The 19,832-nt window shown below is 40.4% G+C and overlaps 1 protein-coding gene across 1 annotated transcript in view; it reads right to left on the reverse strand.

The window, feature by feature from the left end:
• Positions 1-1,099: 1,099 nt before the first annotated feature.
• The window catches only part of ANKFN1 (ankyrin repeat and fibronectin type III domain containing 1), a 68,967-nt gene continuing 50,234 nt past the window's right edge, over positions 1,100-19,832 (reverse strand). The window contains exons 15-18 of the mRNA XM_033518648.1: positions 18,146-18,314; positions 14,579-14,745; positions 11,268-11,487; positions 1,100-9,133 (exon numbers count right to left, since the gene is read on the reverse strand). Of these exons, the coding sequence (XP_033374539.1) occupies positions 8,340-9,133; positions 11,268-11,487; positions 14,579-14,745; positions 18,146-18,314 (1,350 nt within the window). The 3' untranslated portion in view covers positions 1,100-8,339. The remainder of the gene's footprint in view (positions 9,134-11,267; positions 11,488-14,578; positions 14,746-18,145; positions 18,315-19,832) is intronic.

Genomic DNA, 19,832 nt, shown 5'->3' on the forward strand with positions numbered 1-19,832 from the left:
AAGGGGGAAAGAAGCAAGTGTGCCCCAGGAGAAAGCCTGAAAAAAAAATAAAAATCCTTCTTCTGCTGTGGCTGGGTTCAAAGCACGTGTAGCCATGTGTTCCACTATTTGAGCCTGAATTCTGATTTCGCTTCTTTCAGGAAAAGCGAAGATAAGTGAAAAAAAATAAAACAACACTTTCCGTTCTCAAATATTTGCAAAAGCAATATGAAAAGACAAATGCCATGCAGGTTCTTGTGAAGAACCTCTCCCCCCCACAGGTGGAAAATCTGTGGTCCAGAAATGATCACGGCTGCGGGGAGCAGGAGCCCTGTGATGAAGAGCTTTAACAAAACACCCAATTTTCAGAAGTGAGGGGCACTCCTCAGTACCACTAAAGTCAGTAGCAGTGGCAGATGTTGGTGTTTCTTATGGAGGGTGTTTCAACTCTTACAGAATTATTTATCACCACTTAAGGCATCCATACTTGAAATATTTTACTTCAGGATTTTAGGAAAGTGATAACGAAGAGTGCAAGAAAAAACATTTTGGCATTGCCTTTTTCCTCCCCTGAGAAATAAAATTTGGTTGAAGTTTTGAAAGAATCTATTTCCAAAATATCACATTGATTCAGTAAAAAAAATGCTGACATTGCCAAATACAGTGATTTTGATATTTCAGGAAAAAGAATGTATATTTACTGGTATTAAAGGCTGATTGTCTTTAAATTTCTTTAATATTAGCTTATAAGGCTTAGCTGTTGCTCCTCCATTTATTATTTCTGTAATTGAATGTGTGTGAGCAGAGTGGATCATTCTGCCTGATTGTTTTTGGCATAATGAAGATGAACTGGACAGTAAGAATACAAAGATGTTACTCTCACAGGTAAGAAAAAGAAGTCCTACTGATTAATTAGGACCGATTAATTAATATTTATTAATTATAAACTTTAAGAAAATAGAAACATTTTTCTATCTTTCTGCTAAAAGATACATTTGTTTGAAGAGAGAGATTGGAAAAAGCAGTCTGGGGAGGAGAGCAGCCTGGGGAAGAGAACAATGAAGCTTATAAATGAAGATTTTTTTTCCCCTGTGTTTTCAAAACAAACAAAACCCCCAAATAAAACCCAGAGCTTTTATTTAAAGACAGAATGAAAAAATAAGTTAATAGTTTGCTCAGAAAGATAAGAGTTTATATAGGTCAATACACTGGAGTGGAACAGTGAAGTGGGTATCTTTTGCTGCCAGAAGAGCAAGTCAGAAACATGCCCAGAAAAGTTTGTAACTTCTTTCCAGTTGGTTTAGAAGCTTTTCAGTAAAACAGCAGAGAACACAGAGGCAGGTACAGAACAGCACTGTCCTTCATGGCAGACGTGTTGGAAATGCCTGGGAGAACTGCGCTGCTCACTCACTGATCTTCTGAGAGAAAGGAGAAATCTCAGCTCAGGGCAAGCAAAATATAAAAACAACCAGGCTCCAAAAATGCATGGTACATGCAAAATGCACCAGAGGAACTGAAGCACATGCACACAAAAATCCTGCTTTGTCCTGCAGTGTTTTTCCCAGTCAATTCCTTAGGTCACTGAACATGACTAATTACTTGCATTTGTTTTTTTTTTTTTTTTTTTCTTTTACTAACCTAGTAAACATGGTACCAATCTTAATGTTTGGGAATTAAAAATCAAGGTAGTGGAAATGACAGACATGTTTTATCTTTTATCTTGAGACTTATTTTGCTCTGCTGCTTAACTCCACTTTGGCTCTGTTTTGGTTAAAATATTTTCCATGGGTGAAAATATCCAATATTAGTCTAGTGTCATGCTGTTATTTTTGAAGCTTGCATTGAGTTGGGATGTCACAGCTGAAATACAGAGCATGGTCACTGTGGACATTGCCACATGTACCCCTGCACAGGCTATGGATGATAGTGTTGGGAGGATGCTAACCAGGAAATTGTGTCCCTGCTCTGCCACAAGCTGTCTGTGTGACCTTGGCCATGTCACTCACTCTGGTTGTGGCATCATCTGACTGGTAAAACACATTTAGTAACCTGTTCACCTGTGAAATCAGGTAAACTGACCCAGAGCAGAACTCTTCCAGTTTGACTGCAGCTTTCAAAACAGAGTTGTTCTTGTTTCCCTTGCTTACTTACAGTAACACAGTTCCACACTGCATTAGAAGTGTCTTGCTTTGCTTTTTTATGTACAAGAATATGTGAAAAAAAATCCATTTCTGTTGATGGGAGGGTATTTTCACCCACAACCCTTAGAGCCATGCCTATTTCATTCAGGTTTCTGAATTAAAATAAGGATTTGGAGAGCAGATTTGAAAGCTTTGCCTTAGAAAAAGTAATTTTCCAATAAAAATAAAGGAATTCAGGGAGAAACACAAACTACGTTCAGATTTCCAGGGATTGTAAAGTTCACATATGGGGGTACTTGATGATGGTCAAACAGAATATTTTTCAAGAAATACTGTTTAAACATTGTGCACAAGTGCATGTGGTATTTAGGATCATGTGAGTGTACACACCAGCATTTCTTTATTAATGAGGGAGAAGACTTGAAGTGCATAATTTTAGAAGATCACAGGAGTGGTAAGAATGCAAGAGCAATTCAAGTCTTCTAAATCTTGAAAGAGCTGAGTTTCTATGATATTAGATCAAACAAAAAAATCTATGTTAAGAACATTTTTATGACAATGATTCACTCAAATAAACGTAAGATTTCTTTTACCAACCAATCTTTTTTTTTTTTCTAAAATAGTATTTAATATCTGAAGTTATAAAAAATATTTGTAGTCCTGAAAATTATTTTTATTGTCTATTTTATGTACTATTCATGCCTCTTTCAGGAATTATTAAAGAAGCATGAGTCATACGGCACTCATTTACTCTTGGCTCGTGGCCATCCTCAATATATATTTTGATTTTTTCAAGCCATTCACAGGTACATATGCATGAAAATATTGTTGTGTCAGTCCCAAGCTCACAGTTAGCACAGCATACATTGTTCATCAAGATATTTACAAAGTTTTAGAGCACATAAAATTGTGCATTATTTTGTACCAAAATTTAAACTTTAACATACGCTTGATTGCATATATAGAAACAAGTTACAATAAAAATCTGAACAAAGACAACCAATAAACAGCCAAATTGCTATGTACAAACAAGGCAGGAAGCAATTAAACACTGCCTCGAACACTTCACTTAAACTACTTTTTCTCGGAGGGGAAATAACAAACAACCCCTCTTCCCTTCCCCCAAGTCCCCAATAACCCCATTAAGTCTTTGTTTTTAAATGACTGGAACTCCCATTGCATTCAGAAGGAGATTCACTTGCATAACATGGGAGAGAAGTTTGTTCCCTGTTATATGGAGCAATAGTGAATGATGCAGTGAGGGTTTCCCCCAGTATAACTGGTGTCACACAGAGTGGTGGGTTCACTCTCTGAGCCCGGCTCCAGTGAAACCTGGGACGACCAGGAGAGTATTCTGAGATCAAACTCCTTTTGTCTTCCTTATAAACATCATTTTTTACACCAGCATAAATCTGTTGTTTTCATGATGGTCCAGGTCTCAGGTGACACGGAGCTGTGCATCAGGCTGTGCTGGGCTGTACCTGACCCAGCTTCAGTGGAACTACTCCTGATTTACACTGTGCAAAAGAACCTGGAGTGAGGCCCAAGGACAACAGGACTGTGCCCAAATGGACTTTTACATAAAGTAAACCACAAAAAGTCTGTGCATTCAGCTTCAAATCTGCTTAATAAATTACTACAATTCACAGTAATAAGGTAGATTAGCGCCACACCAACTTCTCCAGTGCCAGATCATTTTCACATAGCTTTTCCAAGAAAGAAAATTAAATAACAATAAACATAAAAAGTTTGTTCCTAGTTTTTTGAAAAGCTACATAGGTGGTTTTCTGTAGCCTAGTGATAGCCAAGCTTAGTACTACATTCCCCTGTTATGGGCTGCCTGGTGGAAAGGCTGGACCTTGCCCAGGATGCTGTGGTGTGAAAAGACTTGAGGAAAGCAATCCAGGCTGGTTCTTATTCACCCCAAAACCCCGGCTGAGAACCAGCTGCTGGGTCAGAGCTCACAGACACTGGCACTGAGGAGAGGTGATCTCTGAGCTGGTGGGATCTCTCCAGCATCCAGCAGTGATGGATGGGCTGCTCCAGAGCCTGATCAGATCAAGGTGATGACTCCTGGATGTGCAGAAGTGTCTGAGCCAAGGGAGGGCCCTGGGGGATGCTCCAGGGAGGGTGGGTGCCACTGCTGCTGCCAGCTCCAGTGTGCCAGGGTCCTCCACAGGGAATGCTCCCCTGCCTTTCTGCAAAGAATATATGGTGCCAACAGCTCCCCTCCTCACTTCTGGGCATGGTTCAGCCTTATGAATTCCCCTTCATGCAATCAAAAGATAAATTATACTTACAAATAAAGCATTCTAGTTACTTTATGTTTTTCTGTAGTGGAAAAATCAGACGGAACCTGATGAAATCTCCATTGTCTGAAAATTCAGGGCCTGTTTACTAAAAATACTTTTTGCTGATGGCAAAGTTCAACACCTTAGAGAAATTCAGAGTAGGTTTCCAAACTGTGTACTCTATTTTCAAATACACTATACCCTTGTTGTTTGTAAGGCTGTATTGAAATTTTACATAACAGTCACGAGCCGTGCATTGAAACACCTTCAAAGAGTTGACCAGCAACTTAATGCATTTCTTTATACCATGGAGAATTTAAAGATGTGCCATCTCTTTCCAAGGCATATGAATATTCAGGATAAAATATTCCATGTCCACTCTCCCCCATTAATATCTGTATTTAAAAGCATTATTTTATAGATTTATTTGTCTATGTAAAAAATCCAATTGTTAATTAGTCTCTAAAACAAAGTAAAAAATACAAGCATGGGAAATAAATGTTTATTGTCTCAATGTCTTGAGACAAACTGTCCATGTGCAGACTGCCTTCCTGCACATGGATGCAAGGAATTTTGAGTGTAGACCTTGCAGTTTACCTATATCTCACTTCCTAGCAGCAGAAATAGGAAAGTTTGAGACCACTACACAGGGAGATTTTTTTTTTCCTTTCTTTCTTTCTGTGAAGTCATAATGTTAAAGCACTACATTCTTTTTTAGCCAGCCCAAATCATGGCTAGAAAGAGGAGGGACTGGGTTCAGCCCAGGAGAAAATATGCTCCCTGAAAAATGCAGGACAAAAGTTCTGGTGCAAGATGGAAGAGTAAGAGAGACTCAGAAGTTGCAAAGCACAAGTGCCTTTAGAGAGGAGAGTTTCAACTGGTGCAAAGTGGGCACAGGCTCCTTTGAATGAACTGTCTGCTGGCCACTGAAACTGGTGCAGGCTCTGAGCTGTGGCATTGCCCAGCTCTGTGCATGAGCCCTTGGAGGGGCTCTCGAGCTCAGCCTGGAGAAAGGGTTCCCAGTAATTAAAGATCTGAATTCCTAATTTTAATTTGATTCTGGACTGTGAGCCTTTACTCAGCTCTGCTCAGAAGAGTCACTATGGAGTGGGGCTAACAGTGTTGTGCTGTGCATTTTCCAGGATTCTTTTCAGTTGCTGAAGTTGCTTTTGAAATATGTATGTGATGTTCCTAAGAGAACTGCACAAGAACTGTGATTTGTATTATGGCAGTACTTGAAAGGCACTGCATTCTACTGTTTATTTATCTCTGGGTGTTCACTACTATTCTTTTAAGGAGACCCAAAATAGGTAGGGGTAGCAATTTTGAACAAAGAACATTGTCGTGGTTTTAAACCAGTAACTAAATTTTTACCTGAAGATGAGTCAGTGCTTTATAGGCAGAAGTATTTAAACCCAAAACTATCAATTAGTACTTTGACTATTAAAGTTTGTGGAAGAACCTCAGTCTGGAGGCAATAGATCAAGGATGCACATCCCATTGGCCATCACCTAAACACTCCTTCCATAGCAAGGTTTAAATCAAGACAGGATAGATTTTGGCTGGTATTTGCATCCCCAGAGTCAAATTTCATTTCAGCAGAGAAGACTACGATGAAGTCAAGGCCTTCCTACAAGTAAAGAACCCAGTCCTTTATTTGCTATATGGCTGCTTTGGAAAGGTCCAGCAGCAGGAGCAGGTAAGAGATTTTAATATCCTTATCTCACCAGCAGTGTGTGCTTCTCCGCTGGAGATTTTGCTACTTCTTGCCCTCATTGTTCCTGATGAGCCAAAACAAAGTGAGGTGGATTTCATTTAGGAACATCTTGTTTTGTCTCATCATTTCCTGAAAAAACATATGGCCTCAGTGTATGGTTATTTTATTCTTTAATAGTTTTATGGCATTTTTTTTAGAGGCAAAACAGATTAGGGGAGCCCAGGCAAGGTGCTGGACACTGGAAAACTGTGTCAATTATTTTGATGCTGCACAGGAGCATTACATTCATTGTTTGTCCCTCCCTGGTGAAAAGCCTTCTGCTAATGAACAGAATATCAAGTAACCAGCTGTGAGTGCCCTCAGTGACAGTCAGACATCTCTGCTGGGCTCTGTGGCTGAGTCAGGCTTTCCTCATCCCCAGTTCCATACAATGTGTGCCCTTCTAGCTGCAAATGGGCACTGACACTGCTGCTCCCCCTGCATCTTCTCACCCACAGGAATTTTCGGTGTGGGTCACATCCAGACCCTGTGGGAGTGAATGGAAGTCTTTCCATCCTCACTTTGGATCAGGTAATGAGTATTTTTGGTGCAAAAAGTTAACTTCCTGCTCCCAAAATGAGAAGTTACAAATGTAAATCCCTTATAGAAATTTTTTGCCCTTCTATCACTGCAAAGACTCTTCTTGGCTTCCACATACTGACCAAACATAAAATAGTGAATAACATTTATTTTTTGAATTTATGGATTGAGTTCACAGGGATTTTAATAGCACTGGGGTTATGGAAGTGCTATTTTAATAAGGACCACAGATCATGGGCCCGAATCCTTACCTTTACCTCAAGGACTTGTAAACTCAACTATTTAACTCAAATCTCTTTATTGGGGGCCTTAGAATGTATCCACCTGGAGGCTGGAAAACTGAAAGGTAGAAGGCTGCACAAACACGGAGTGAGGGAATTTAACCAGCAGGAATGTGGCCTATAAAATTAAACTTCAAGAACTGTTTAAGAAAATTAAAGCTTGTGCAACAGCTGGGGTTTCTCTACACATTAGTTCATTTCTTGGTGACTCCAGTGTTATGGTTCTTATTAATATAGATTTCTTTTTTGAGATTATCTTCTGTCATGCTTCAAGGTTTATTGTGGTTGCAAAGGACAAAATCCTGACTCAGTGTAATTTGCTTTTACACAATAGAGCAACATCCCAACCTCCTTATCATAATAATATTTATTTGGGGCCCAAAGAAAAAAATCTTAGATTCAAACCTCACCCCAAACTTCCCTAATTAGAATTGCCAGGATATTCCAGCTTCAGTCATGGTGATCAAATACTCCTGGAGTTTATGGTGAATATTCAGGAATAAAAATAGGGGTGTTTCTTTCCAATGGGTGTGTGAAAGTGATGCCAACACAACAAAATGTGCTCTTGTGTGGTGGGGAGAAGGAAAGTCAATCTCACATAGACCCTGCATATTATTTGTCTAGAACCTGGCCTCGTTCTGTCTGCTCCTGACCTCAAAGATTCATCTCCTGAGCTTTTAAAATTGCTTGCTACTTAAATAATTTGGAATCTAAGCTCCTGAAAACACAATTGTGATAATTATGCCAGACTTCAACAGGATTCAGAGATGGTGTTGATTACATTTTCTAGATATTGAAAGAATTTCCATTTCTTTAAGGGGCCAGAAACTCTGGGTTATCAGTGTTACTAGACCAGTGAGCATTTCAACTATATCCAACCTAAATCCATTCAAGAAAAGGTGAAAAGTAGAAAAAATTGCAGGAGATGGTGGGAAATAGTAAATAGACTTTTAGGACACAGTCCTAACATAAGGACACCAAGGCTGTTATAGCTTCTGCTTACTTGCAGGCAGAACTACTCATGCTTAAAATTTTGCATGCTCAGAGAAACATGGGAATGAAGAGATCTGCAAAACCTGATTACTCAATTGCACATTGTTATGTAGTGACTGTTATGACTCTACCTGCAAAGCTGCAGATGTCAGTAATAATAATGCTCACCTCATGGCAGGTGATACCTCTGTGAGACCAGAAATCTGGTGATGAAGTCAAAACATTCAGATTCTTTAGAGAGGCACAAGTTGCCATTTTAGGAACTGGATTTTTACCAGTGATTTTGAAAGTATGGCCTTTATGATCACAACTTTCATATCTCATGTGGAGTGATGGGAAGCTGTGCAGGATTCTGGGGTTAAAGGGTGCTGCTGAAAACTTCTGGGACAGCAGAACCCGACTGCTCCTCTGGACCTGTGATCTGTTGCATAGCACTGTGCACATCCGTGTGTTCCACAGACTCCATGCTCATCACCCAGGGCTTTACCTCTTCGTCCAGAAATGTTGTTTCATAAGGCTCCACATGTGTCCTATGGACATCCTGCCTTGCTTCCTCATCCTTGCCTTTCCCATCCTCTGGAAGGCTGGATGCATGAGGTACGAAAGTGCTCTGAGACCCATCGGTGGGAATCTTCACCTGCTCACTGGAGGTAGGTTCTTGAAAAAAATCTGGAGATCTGATAGGATGCTGTGTGTACACACCTTCAGACAGGGAGCCCCCCTGAGACTCGCTGTGCACGCGCAGCCAGCGGTGCTGCCGGCTGAAGTAGTTGTAATGTTGGTGCTTCCCCAACTTTTTTTTCCCTAAAAAGCCCAGTGGCTGCTTGGAGCTGGAGGACTTGTCCGTGCTTTTCGGTGTAAGCCCTGACATTGTCAGGCTGCTCATCTGCTCTGTGCAACATTCAGCACTGGTGTCCAAGGCACCACACTCTGTCACTTCCCTCAGTGCCAGGCAGGGCTTCACGTCGTGGGCTTGGAGCACGTTGGGTGCGCTGCCCCCCAGGCCACTGCCAGCCTGCTGGGAGATGTCCTGGGACGAGGAGTAAATCAGCTCAGATTCCCTCGGGCTCAGCGCATCGCTGGAGTCGTAGTCACTGTCGGTTGGGAGGAACACCTCGGAGCAGCCTTCCTCATCTGAGCAGGGCTGGGAGTCTGCAAGGACAGCTGGTTAACACTCACAAGACAAGCTCTGCAGAGAAATGACTGTCATTTATGTGGTTTTTGTCTTAATTTTAAATCTCCAGTGCTGGAAATGTATGTGTATTTCCTCTGTGGAATTGCCACAGGCCAAGGTGACAGCAAAGACAGTCAGGGAGGATTTATCAGGGTTACAGATGTGTTAGACAGGTAGTGGCAGAATTAGGAAAACCAAAAAGAATTAATGGAATATGTTAAAGACAGGAAAAATATTGAATTTGAATTGGGATTAAGTTCTGAGAGGATCTGTTTTATTTTGCTTTCACTGAATTTGATAGACATGGATATTTGTGAGAGAGAAAATCTCTAATCCAGGTTCTGTTTTTATTAAAGATGTCAGTTAAATTACTCTAGATTTATAACTCTGTAATGGTGAGCAGGGCACAACTATATGTGTGGTAAGAGGCTCAAGGCCCAACATAGAGGTTGATAAATAAAAACTGCCCTTTTGGCCATCAGGTGCATTGTGTGTTCAAATCCAAAACAGACGTAATTCAAATGTGAATTTGTGGACCAAATCTCACACTGGCACTGAAATTGCTGCTGTCTTTTGGCTTCAGAAGGATCAATAAAATAATAAATAGTGGCATGTGTGATAGAATAGATTGATGCTCCATCGCCCTGGATACTTTATCTTAGATTCCAGGAATTAAACATCGATTTTATACAGTGCTGACTGTTCACTGGGAGTGAAAATTGCCATAGAGCCCAGCAGTAATGAACCCAGGGTGTGCAGGAAAAGATAAAGCTGTAGTTTGCAATGTGCCAGAGCTAAGGATTATTCTGCATTCATGATCTGCAATACAGGGGGAAAAACAGCTCAGGGAGGGGTGCTGAGAAAGAACACCACTTTTTAGTGGAGCAGAGCACCAGCCCCCTCAGGTTTATTTTCTTTTGACCTCATGAAATCTAATCAGAATAGATTTATTCATTTTCCTTAACTGTATAAAACTGCCAATTTGAAAAAACCCCAAATTATTATTACTATAATGGTCATGGCAGTTGTTTAATGCAGCACCTGTTGCTTTTGTTTCTACTGTTTCATTTACTTGTTGCTTAAAGACAGCTCAGCAGAATGATGGTGGATTTTTTCCTCCAAAGTCCTTATTCTGTTAGCAAAATAGGTGTTGCTGTTCCATTTGCTTCATCTTTATTTGCTGTGATCCATTTCTTTTATCAGTTTAATTTTCTGACTATGCAGAGAAGTAATAATGGCCAGTGAGGTGGGTACTTGTTTGTGTAATTAAAAATGCTTCTCTAAAACATTGAGAACTCTGAGGGGTGTGTGAAAACAGCTGTTGAACTGGACTATTAGCACTAATATTTGCTCTATCAAAACAAAGCAAGAGTGGCATAAGAAATAATTGCTGCAAAGCAGAGGAACACTCAAAGCCTGGAAAAGAAATGGCTGTAATAACTGAGAAGCAGAAGGTGGCAAATAGAAACTATGGAAAAATTTGAGTTAGATTCTGTCAAATTAATGAAAACTGTGGGGAAGAATAATAGATACATGAGTGATGAGAATGGGTCAATAGCTTTTGCTAGCAACTCATTTCTCATCAGTCTAATAAAACTCTGAATGTGTGCACAATTAATGCACAGACATTGTCAGAGCTCTTGATAATGTTCTTGATAAGAGCTTTTTATAATGTTCTTTACCACAGGCTCTGCAGCTGGAATTGGGACAAAGAGAAAGCTCCCTCCATATAAAAGAGCAGATTCTGGGTGTAGGTAAAAAATGAAGCAGGCAGCTTTCACCATGGATGGATTTTACTGGAATTCTGGACATCATGGAAAAGCCAGTGATGGCACTTGTCCCTTCCAATGACAAGTGATCATTAAATGATCTGGAACAGCGAGGTAAAAACGTTGGCTGATGATGAGCAGTTATTCTGAGTAGCCGAAAGTAAAAATTATTGCAAAGATATTGAAGGATCTCAGGATACTGAGTGGCAAATGATTGGTAAAATGTTAAAATACCTTGGTAGGTATGGGAAAAATTTGCTTCTTTTATAAAAAGACATACAAGAATTTTTATAATTAAAAGTGTGTTCAAATAGTGCTTGGTGAACAAGAAAAGTTCTCTTACCACTCACAGCTTTTCTCCTCTGGATTCTAGGCTCAGGGGAAGGTGGAGGTGAAGGAAGACAATCTAGATGTGAAGAGGTGGAGCTCATTTTCTTTTGAGAATGTTCTTCTGAAAGATCCACAAGCTTCTTTATGGGCAGGCCTGCTGCTGGCTGCTTGTATCTTGCATACTGCAGTGCTTCTGTGATCCATCTCATGTCCCTCCATATCTCATCAATTTGCTGTGGAGAAAACAATAGTGACAAAATACAGCTGAGTATTAATTCTACCTAAGTGTGTACTTTTTCAAGTGTCCAAGTCTGTAGTCACTGCCAAGAGAGAGCAGCAGGATCCCCCAGAAGAACATTCAGATTGAGGTGATCAGAACTGATTTTGGTTAAGAGGGACCTCAGTTAAGAATGTGTAGTTAGGAGGGGTGAATCCAGACTTAAAGTCTGACATGGAAAGAAAATTAAAATTGTATTTTGATGGAGTAAAAATCGATTTTCAAGCACACCTGGAAGTTGGTTTGAGAATCAAACTGGAATAAAAGTGAGACTTCTGGAGCATCTTTGCAAACCCAGGTCAAAGCAATTTCTCAGGTCAGACCTAGTTTTTACCAAAGAACATACACATGTGTGGATACATAAATGGAGGGCAGAAGCACAGCTATGAGCCAAACTGCAGTTTCTCCCTTACCATTTTAGTCTGCATACATTTTACAAATATAAATCTACACAAAAGCAGTTCTAACACATGCCTGTTGATGGCAATAAGAGACAAGTGCCTAAATCAATAGCAGGATGTAGGTTTACATATATGCAGAGAGGAAAGATGCTGTTTAATGTGGGTCTGAAGAGTGTTTTGACAGTGGAACACTTTCAACATCTTCAAGCCATTCAAGATCTTTGATGGCTGAGCAAATATTGCAACCACCAAATGACAGTAGCTGTGGGTAAATACCCTCCTGCTGCAGTGTCCTTTCCAGAACTTCCCTTGCACTTTTCCTAAAGAAGGTTCTGAATTTCAAGTGAGCCTTCCTATTAGTATTGCAGTGTTTGAGGGAAGCTGCTTTGCAGTTACACAAGCTACATTCTGCAAGAATGCAGTGAGAGTTCTGGGTCAGTAATGGAGAGGAAAAAGTGAGGGGTTCTCTGAGCAGTAACAGTTGTCTGATTGGGGAGTGACAGAGGGATCAGAAAGGCTGCAGACTGATATTTGAAGATGACTTCTCTTAGCTGGACATATTTCACAAAATGCATATTCAAAGTGTGAAATGTTCTCCCAGGGGATACTGTAGATGCCAGATTTGCTGGGGTAGTTCCTGATGAGCCGTGTTGGAGGCAGGATAGCTGGGCTGCTGGATCTTGGTTTTGACCTAGTATGGCCATTTTTATGTAAAGGTAAAATCCCAACTCCAATGATGTCAGTGCAAGCCTTGCCACTGAGTTAATCTGAGCTAAGAATATACATCAATAAGAATAGCAAATGGTTCAGAGATTAATTCATAATCCTGCATAATTTCAAGACTTCAGTGTTTCTCCATGAGGAGAATTCCAGTTAGCAAACATCTCACCTATTTGATTTTAGAGATTTTATACATCCTTTTTGTGATCCTCCCTCAACCCCAAACAAGAATCAACCTGCATGCAGTTTTTTAAAATGCAAATCCTGTTGGTTTTTTTCCCCTGGTGCTGTTCTGCAGGACACTGTAATGAACTGTGGTTGTTTTACAATTTAGGAACATTTGAAGCATTAAAACTTCAGTTTTAGTTTCAGTGTCTGTAGATTTAATTCCTTTCTCTCTAACATTCTGGTAAAGACTCCAAGTACCTTATATTCTGGTTGGGTTTTTTTCAAAAATTTTTACTTTTCAGTTGCCCTCTGACTTCTTTTCAGAACTGCATTTATATAGACTCCCTTGCTCTTTACAATGTTTGGTTTGTGTAGTGACTTCAGCACTGTCTTAGATCTGGGATCACACAAATGCTCTTGCGGTTTCGTGGTCACCACTGAAGATTGCGGTATGTGGTGGGCAGAGATATTTTTGCCAATAGGTGGAATACAGCTGGTTTTCATTTGAGAGGAAACCTGACAAGCCTAATACACTGTCACAATAATTCAGCACAAAGCACTGAAGTTTGAAATGTTCTTCTATATTTTCCCAGTGTAGATATGTGACTCAAACACTTTGGAGAAGAGGAACACAGAACTGTCTATACCTGCATATTAATATACAAATTCTTGGGTTTGATGTGAAGGATAAAAATTTTCCAAATTCTCCTGCAGACAGCAAGAAAGCTAGGATTTCTGAGTGTGAGAATGGGAGGTGATTGAGAGTGCAAGTACAATGGATCTTCCCTCTCTGCCCTGCTGAAGCTTGCCAAAAGCTCCAAGAGGACAAGGCAAAGGCAGTCTGAATGCAGAACAAAGAGAAATAGAAATATTATCCTTTTGTTCATAACTATGGAGGGCCAAACATTTTATCAGTGGGAAAAATGGTGTCTTGGCTCCTATTCCAACAGAAGATAGCTTGAATATTTAGAATACAGAGCTGTAAAATTATTTGCATCTCTCTTGTAGAAAGACAGGTCAACTATACCATAAACATACTCTGCAAAAGTCATGAGCTTTATCTGTAAATAAATAATTGCCAAAATTGTTTGCAAAAGGACAGGCTTTGCTAAGCTGCACAATGAAATGTAGTTCAAAGAGCCCTGAGATGAGTAGGTAAAGTCTTAATTTGGTAACAGCAGAGGAAAATCAGGATGAAGGACAGAGAATAACTGGGGGACTGAAGCAGTGCCACTTCATGGTGCTGGCCAGGCTCACAGCTGCTTTTAGGGCCAACATGACATCTGAAATGCAGAGCTGTGTTCCTGAGCATGATATTGTTGGTGGAGATTGTCTCCTCAACCTAGTCTGAATTTTCATTTTAATTTTTTTAATTGCCACGTTATCGTGCTGAAAAATGTCCCCAATTCATAGAGACAAAGAAAAACTCTCCCACAAATGAATGGCCAGACATGGTGCTAGCTTACCTCACGTTAGATGGGAGGGAGTTTTACAAGCAGACTGACACATTTCTTTATAACAGTCTAGTATAACTGTCATTTGATTTTACCCATAAAAATCCTTCTATAAAAGCAACAACTAAGGAAAGCATGTTCTGGGTTTGAATTTCATAAAAAACAAAATTGCACTTTTGATACAACTGCCCTTTTTATGATGTCTGTGAATAATTCTCCATTTAGATTTCAAATTACAGCCCCATGCAATTTTTAAGAAAGCCACCTTAAAATCTCCTTGGAATAGTCAGAAACAGACTATTACCTGTATGTAGTCTATAACTTGCTGGTGTCTTTGTTTGGCTGCAGCGACTTCACTGTCTGAAATTGCTTCCCTCAGGGACTGCTGGGTTTTCAGAGAGTCCAGCTCTATGACAGCAGAAAGGCGGCAATACAGGCTTATAAATTTTTCCTTGTAACAGCAAAAATGAACTGGGAAAAGACCAAGTGCAAAGGAAAATTGTTACATTCTGGTTTATGAAATATGAAATCCTTAGCTTTCAGAACACAAATATTATTAAATATAGGAACTAACTCTGGATGGGTTTCCTTAAGCTAGAAATAAATAGTACAGGCTTCAGTTCTCCTCTCATTTACACTGGATTTACTCTGCAACTTCACTGATTTCAAGAGAATAATTTCTAATTATATCTAAGTGAAGGGATAATCAGGTCCTTAGTATGCGGCTCCAGAGGCTATCTTGCCCTTGACAGCTTTAATCAGAAAGGCTATTCCTGAGGCTTTTATAGCTCATCATTTCTTTCAGCAAGAAACTGGTGACATGGCTGGAAAATGGAACTCATATTTTTTTTTTTAATTGAGTATTTCAGAGTGAAAGGATCATTTTGAGGGCTGATAACTTTCTCTTGGGCTACGCTGGCTTAAATCAGGAACTTCAATGTAGCTGACTCAACAGGAAAAGCATTGCAGTGATATCACAGTTTGAGGGAAACAATTCAAACTCTTTTAGGTGTTACCACATATTATCCTCTGAACTCTCCTGCAGAAGGGTAACACAGAAAGTTCAAACATGACCTCTTGCTTTGTGTAATTTGACTTTGGAGCAGCACAGAACTATCCAAGCTTTACCAGAGGTAATGGAGACAGAACAGCTCCAGTGCCATGGAGCTTTGCAGATGTTAATTTACCTGGTGTGTTAAAGCTACACTATTCCAGAACCTGCCAGTGCTCAGGCAAAGCCAAGCTGTTACCTCTCCAAATGGCAGTGCAGACATACTGAAACTTGCTGAGGGGGAGCAAGTTCTCAGAAATACTTCTCCATTCATTGGTGCTGCAGTAAATGCAAACAAACAGCATGATCTTGTTCAAGCAGCGAGTGCCAGTTGTATTCACTGCTGCTGCTCTTCTGGACTGGGGCAGGGCATGTTTCAGGGTGTCCCAGGTGAAAAATGCATATATTCTTCTCATCACAAATATTAAAAAAAATAAATGGAAACAGTGTCCCATGTCTACCTATCCCTTACAAACAACATGGTTAGAGTAATTGAGGAGAATTTGTTAACTAAGGAAATCACAGAAACATTTTTAGAATTAACAATAAAGGTCTAATCTGAACATAGAAATCTCACAAAAAAGAGTAAAAGAATGAATTCTACCTTCTGGTTTCAGCAAAGCCTAGATATTGCAGGGATCCAGTGTGAATAGTGTGTGGTCTTCCAGTACATATGCCATATGTGGTGGACTCTTGAGTGAATTACAGCCGCGGTTTCAGCTCCAGTGCTGAAGTTTTGAGTCTTTGTGGTTTTAAGTCAGACCCTTTAATGTTACTTTAACAAATGTTACTTCAACGTAGTCTTTTGTGGTTATGCAATTATATAGTTGGTAGCCACCAGCTAATGGGGAATGGAAGCTTCTAATATTTGAGATGTGAATCATAGTCACTTTATAGAACATCAGGGATACATATATAATAAGTCATATTGAAATGTCATTCGCCTTTGGCCAGAGGATTGCTTACTTAAAAAAAATACTCAAAAGTAAAATTCAGCTTTCCATACTGTTTCTCCACCATGAACTGTTTTCTCACTGCAGCAGCATTGCTGGACAGGGAGGACTGCCCCAGGAATGCCTTTTGGGAGATGTTTCTGTTGCATGTTTGCTGGTGCCACAGCATCCCATGCAGGCTGTGTCCCTGAAATGAGAGGCAAGCCTGCCCCTGGCCTGTGTCCCACCTAATGAGAATCAAATAGTCTGCACAGCCTCTATTATTGGAGAGGAGATTATTGCATCAGAGATTAATATGCTCTGTACATTAATTTGCATAGCAAGGCAGCACGCCCCTCTCACCAGAAGAAATGATTTGTCCATACTCAGAAGCCAACAGGCTTCATGGGGGGCACATCAGAAGATAAAAGTCTGGTTTTAGGGCACTGCAGCCACGCCCATGTGACCTAAAGCACTGGGCTAACTCTTCTCATTCAGTTACATTGGCTTTCCTCTGAAGGGGTAACTTTTTCTTGGCAGAAAACACCATGCATGTGTGGCTGTTCCACTCATAATTGTATGGCAGCTCAGCTGGCATCTGTCCTCCCACAGGCAGCAGAAACCCCCAGAGCTGTCACAGGCACCACAGTGCTGTGGCTGATGTGGCATAAATCCAGTGCTGTATTCCTGCCTGATCCAAATGAAATTTGTGTTGCTGGGTGATGGTAGGTCATGGATGAGTTGTGACTGCAGAAACACAGGCAAGGCAAGACACTCCATTGATATCTAACCTCCTACATAAGTGATCTGAGCAGCACTTGGCACTCATACACAGGAGATAGGAAGGGAATGGTGTCACATAAACACCTGACAGGGACATCACTAGGGACACAGTTGCCACCAAGGCCTTTCCTGCACTGGCTCCTGGTGTACTGACTTGATCAGTTTTGGCTCATATCCTTCTCTCTCCTCCAAGGCAGAGGAAAGAAAGATCCCCAGTTTTACAGGCCAGAAGGAAACAGAGCAGACTGATGTGTAAGGCTCAGCAGCCCCCACATTTTAATATTCTTTCTAAAAAGAACTATTAAGTCTTTATGAGCTGCTTTTATGTGGAACCTTTTCTTTTCTCTGTGGACCAAAGAAGAAGAAATGAGAAATAGAGGACCTTGAAGCTAAAGCATCTTATGCCTTCTGTGAAACAGCTGGAAAACTCTATTTTGGGGAATTCTTGCCCAGTTAGCAATCCAGTGGAAGAAGAGAGCTGAATCTCCTACAGCATAAGATGTTCTCTCCAAAGAAAGAGATTCAATTCCAGTGCTTTGGCATTTTTCACAACAGGCTTTTGCTGCACTACAGCAATAGGACAGTCTCCTGCATTTTTTCAGGTATCAAAGGGAAAAAGATGCCCCTCACATGGGAAAGTCTATTCAGACCTTTCACAAAGCTGTGAAGGAGTCAGACCTTGAGTAGGACCATCTGCAATCTGGATCTGCATAAATCCCCATTACAGAACCAGTGATTATCCTTGTGGCAACTCAGAGATGTTTTTTTTGCATTTCCTGTCACACTCCAGTCCTCCTGTGTCATGTGCAATTTCTCTTGATTCTATGTTTTAAAGAACATCATCTTGCAAAGAAGCCTATAGACACATAGTGGATAACTGTGGGCCTTGCTCTCTGCTCTGCATTTCAATAACGATGGCTACAGTGACTGCTTTAACCACCCTGCTCCCTCTGTAACTTGTACACCGTTATAGGGAGCGTTGTTGCCAAAGCCATCATGTGATTTATTGACTCTCCACTGGGACAAGGGGGAAAACAGATACAACTTTGTGATTTTATTATAAGGAGACTGGGTTAATATTTCTAGGTGAAGCAAGCTACTATACCGAGTTCAAACATCTGAAGAGGGAGGTTAAGAAATCCTGAGAGTGGGGTGTAAGGATTATTCTGTCCTGGGGCAGTGCAGACGTCGTCTGAGGCGGGGAGCAGGAGAAGAAAGGAGACATTGTGACCCAGTTCCAACACCTCCTGTGTGTACAGACGGAAGTGCTTAGCCTGTACAGGGACACGCGCGGGGGAAGGAATAGGAGAGAATTACAACATGGCACTTATATAAACAACACCCCAAATGATATAAAACATTAAAGAAAATTTGCACAACATCAAGCTCGGAATTTTTATAAAACGTAAATATTTGGGGCAGGGGGGTGGTGGTGGCTAAATGTGGGTTCATGTCACTACATAAAATAAAGATTTAAAGCTGCAATGTTCCACATTAAAACAACACACACAGGCACAGCCCCCCTGAAAACAACATTTATGTTTCTTATTAGGCAGAAAATGATCACATGCCATGTGCTTTTCAAGATTATGATTGCATAATTATGTGAAAACATGAAAATGGATTCAATTAAAAACCTTTAAGATTCAATTTAGGGTTGGTTAAGAGAAATATGCAGCTCTCCCTCAACACAGCACTGAAAAGGTTTAACAAGTGCTGCAGCAAGAGAAAATGGCCCAGGCAGAAGTGGCCTGAGGCTGCTCAGAGCTGCTGTGTGTAGCACTGCCTTCTGCCCTGGCTGTGCCCCAGTGCCACTGTCCCTGCTCCTGGTTACCACAAAAATAATAAAAATACATAAATAAATAAATCCGTGGAATTAAAAATGCAATTCATTAACATAAAAGTTTGGTGCATCTGTATTTAACTGCAAGGTCATGTTGATGCCTATCTCTCAGGCACAATAGATGAGCTCAGATGCTTGTCTGAGCTGCAGCTTCAGGAACACATTGCACAGTGATTTCAATATTTTAGTCCCTAAGTCTAAAAGAAAAAAAAAAGTTGCACAAAAGATATAACCTCCAAGGCAATGCAGTAACATAGAGACCTGTACAGAGCCCTATTGAATTAGTGACTGACCACAAGGCAGCACACCATCTGTCTTAATTTTGGATTTACTTGAGTCTTACTTGGCTCTTCCCGGGCTAGAAGGTGAAGCACTGATGGATTCCTTTTTAAAAGCAAAGCCTAAACTTTTCAAAATCAAGAAATGTAGAACCAGATTAATTTATTTTAAGACCACATCTTTCTAGCTGCACAAACAGACCTTGAAGTGAATATAAAGATGATTTACTTCTACTTTAAGACCTCTTTACCCCTGCAGACCAAAATAAAATGGAATTCATGTAAACAAGAAACAAACTTCTTAGCTTATTTTTTCATGGATCTTTCACATCGTAGATTATTCTCCCTGACTTTATTTATTCACATATGTATTTCTTGTATCTAAATGTAAAGCCAGAAGCCAGACACCTCTCCTCACCCACAGCAATCTGGAGGTCTGGGACTTTGTGTTTTAGAAGGGGTACATTCATCTGTGTGCAAAAGAACAGCAAAATGTTGTGTCTTAACCAGGCCTTTCCTACAACCCCACTCAAAGCCTCCCAGAAAACAGTCACTTGCTGTGCTTGCCTGCAAAAATGCCTCTTTTTCTTTGTCAGCTTTGTAAAGGTGCTCAAAACTATTACTTTTATGCAAAATTGCTCATTTGCACCTGCCTGAAGTTGCACAAATAA

Source organism: Parus major, chromosome 18 (assembly GCF_001522545.3).
Source record: "Parus major isolate Abel chromosome 18, Parus_major1.1, whole genome shotgun sequence".
NCBI classification, from domain to species: Eukaryota; Metazoa; Chordata; class Aves; order Passeriformes; family Paridae; genus Parus; species Parus major.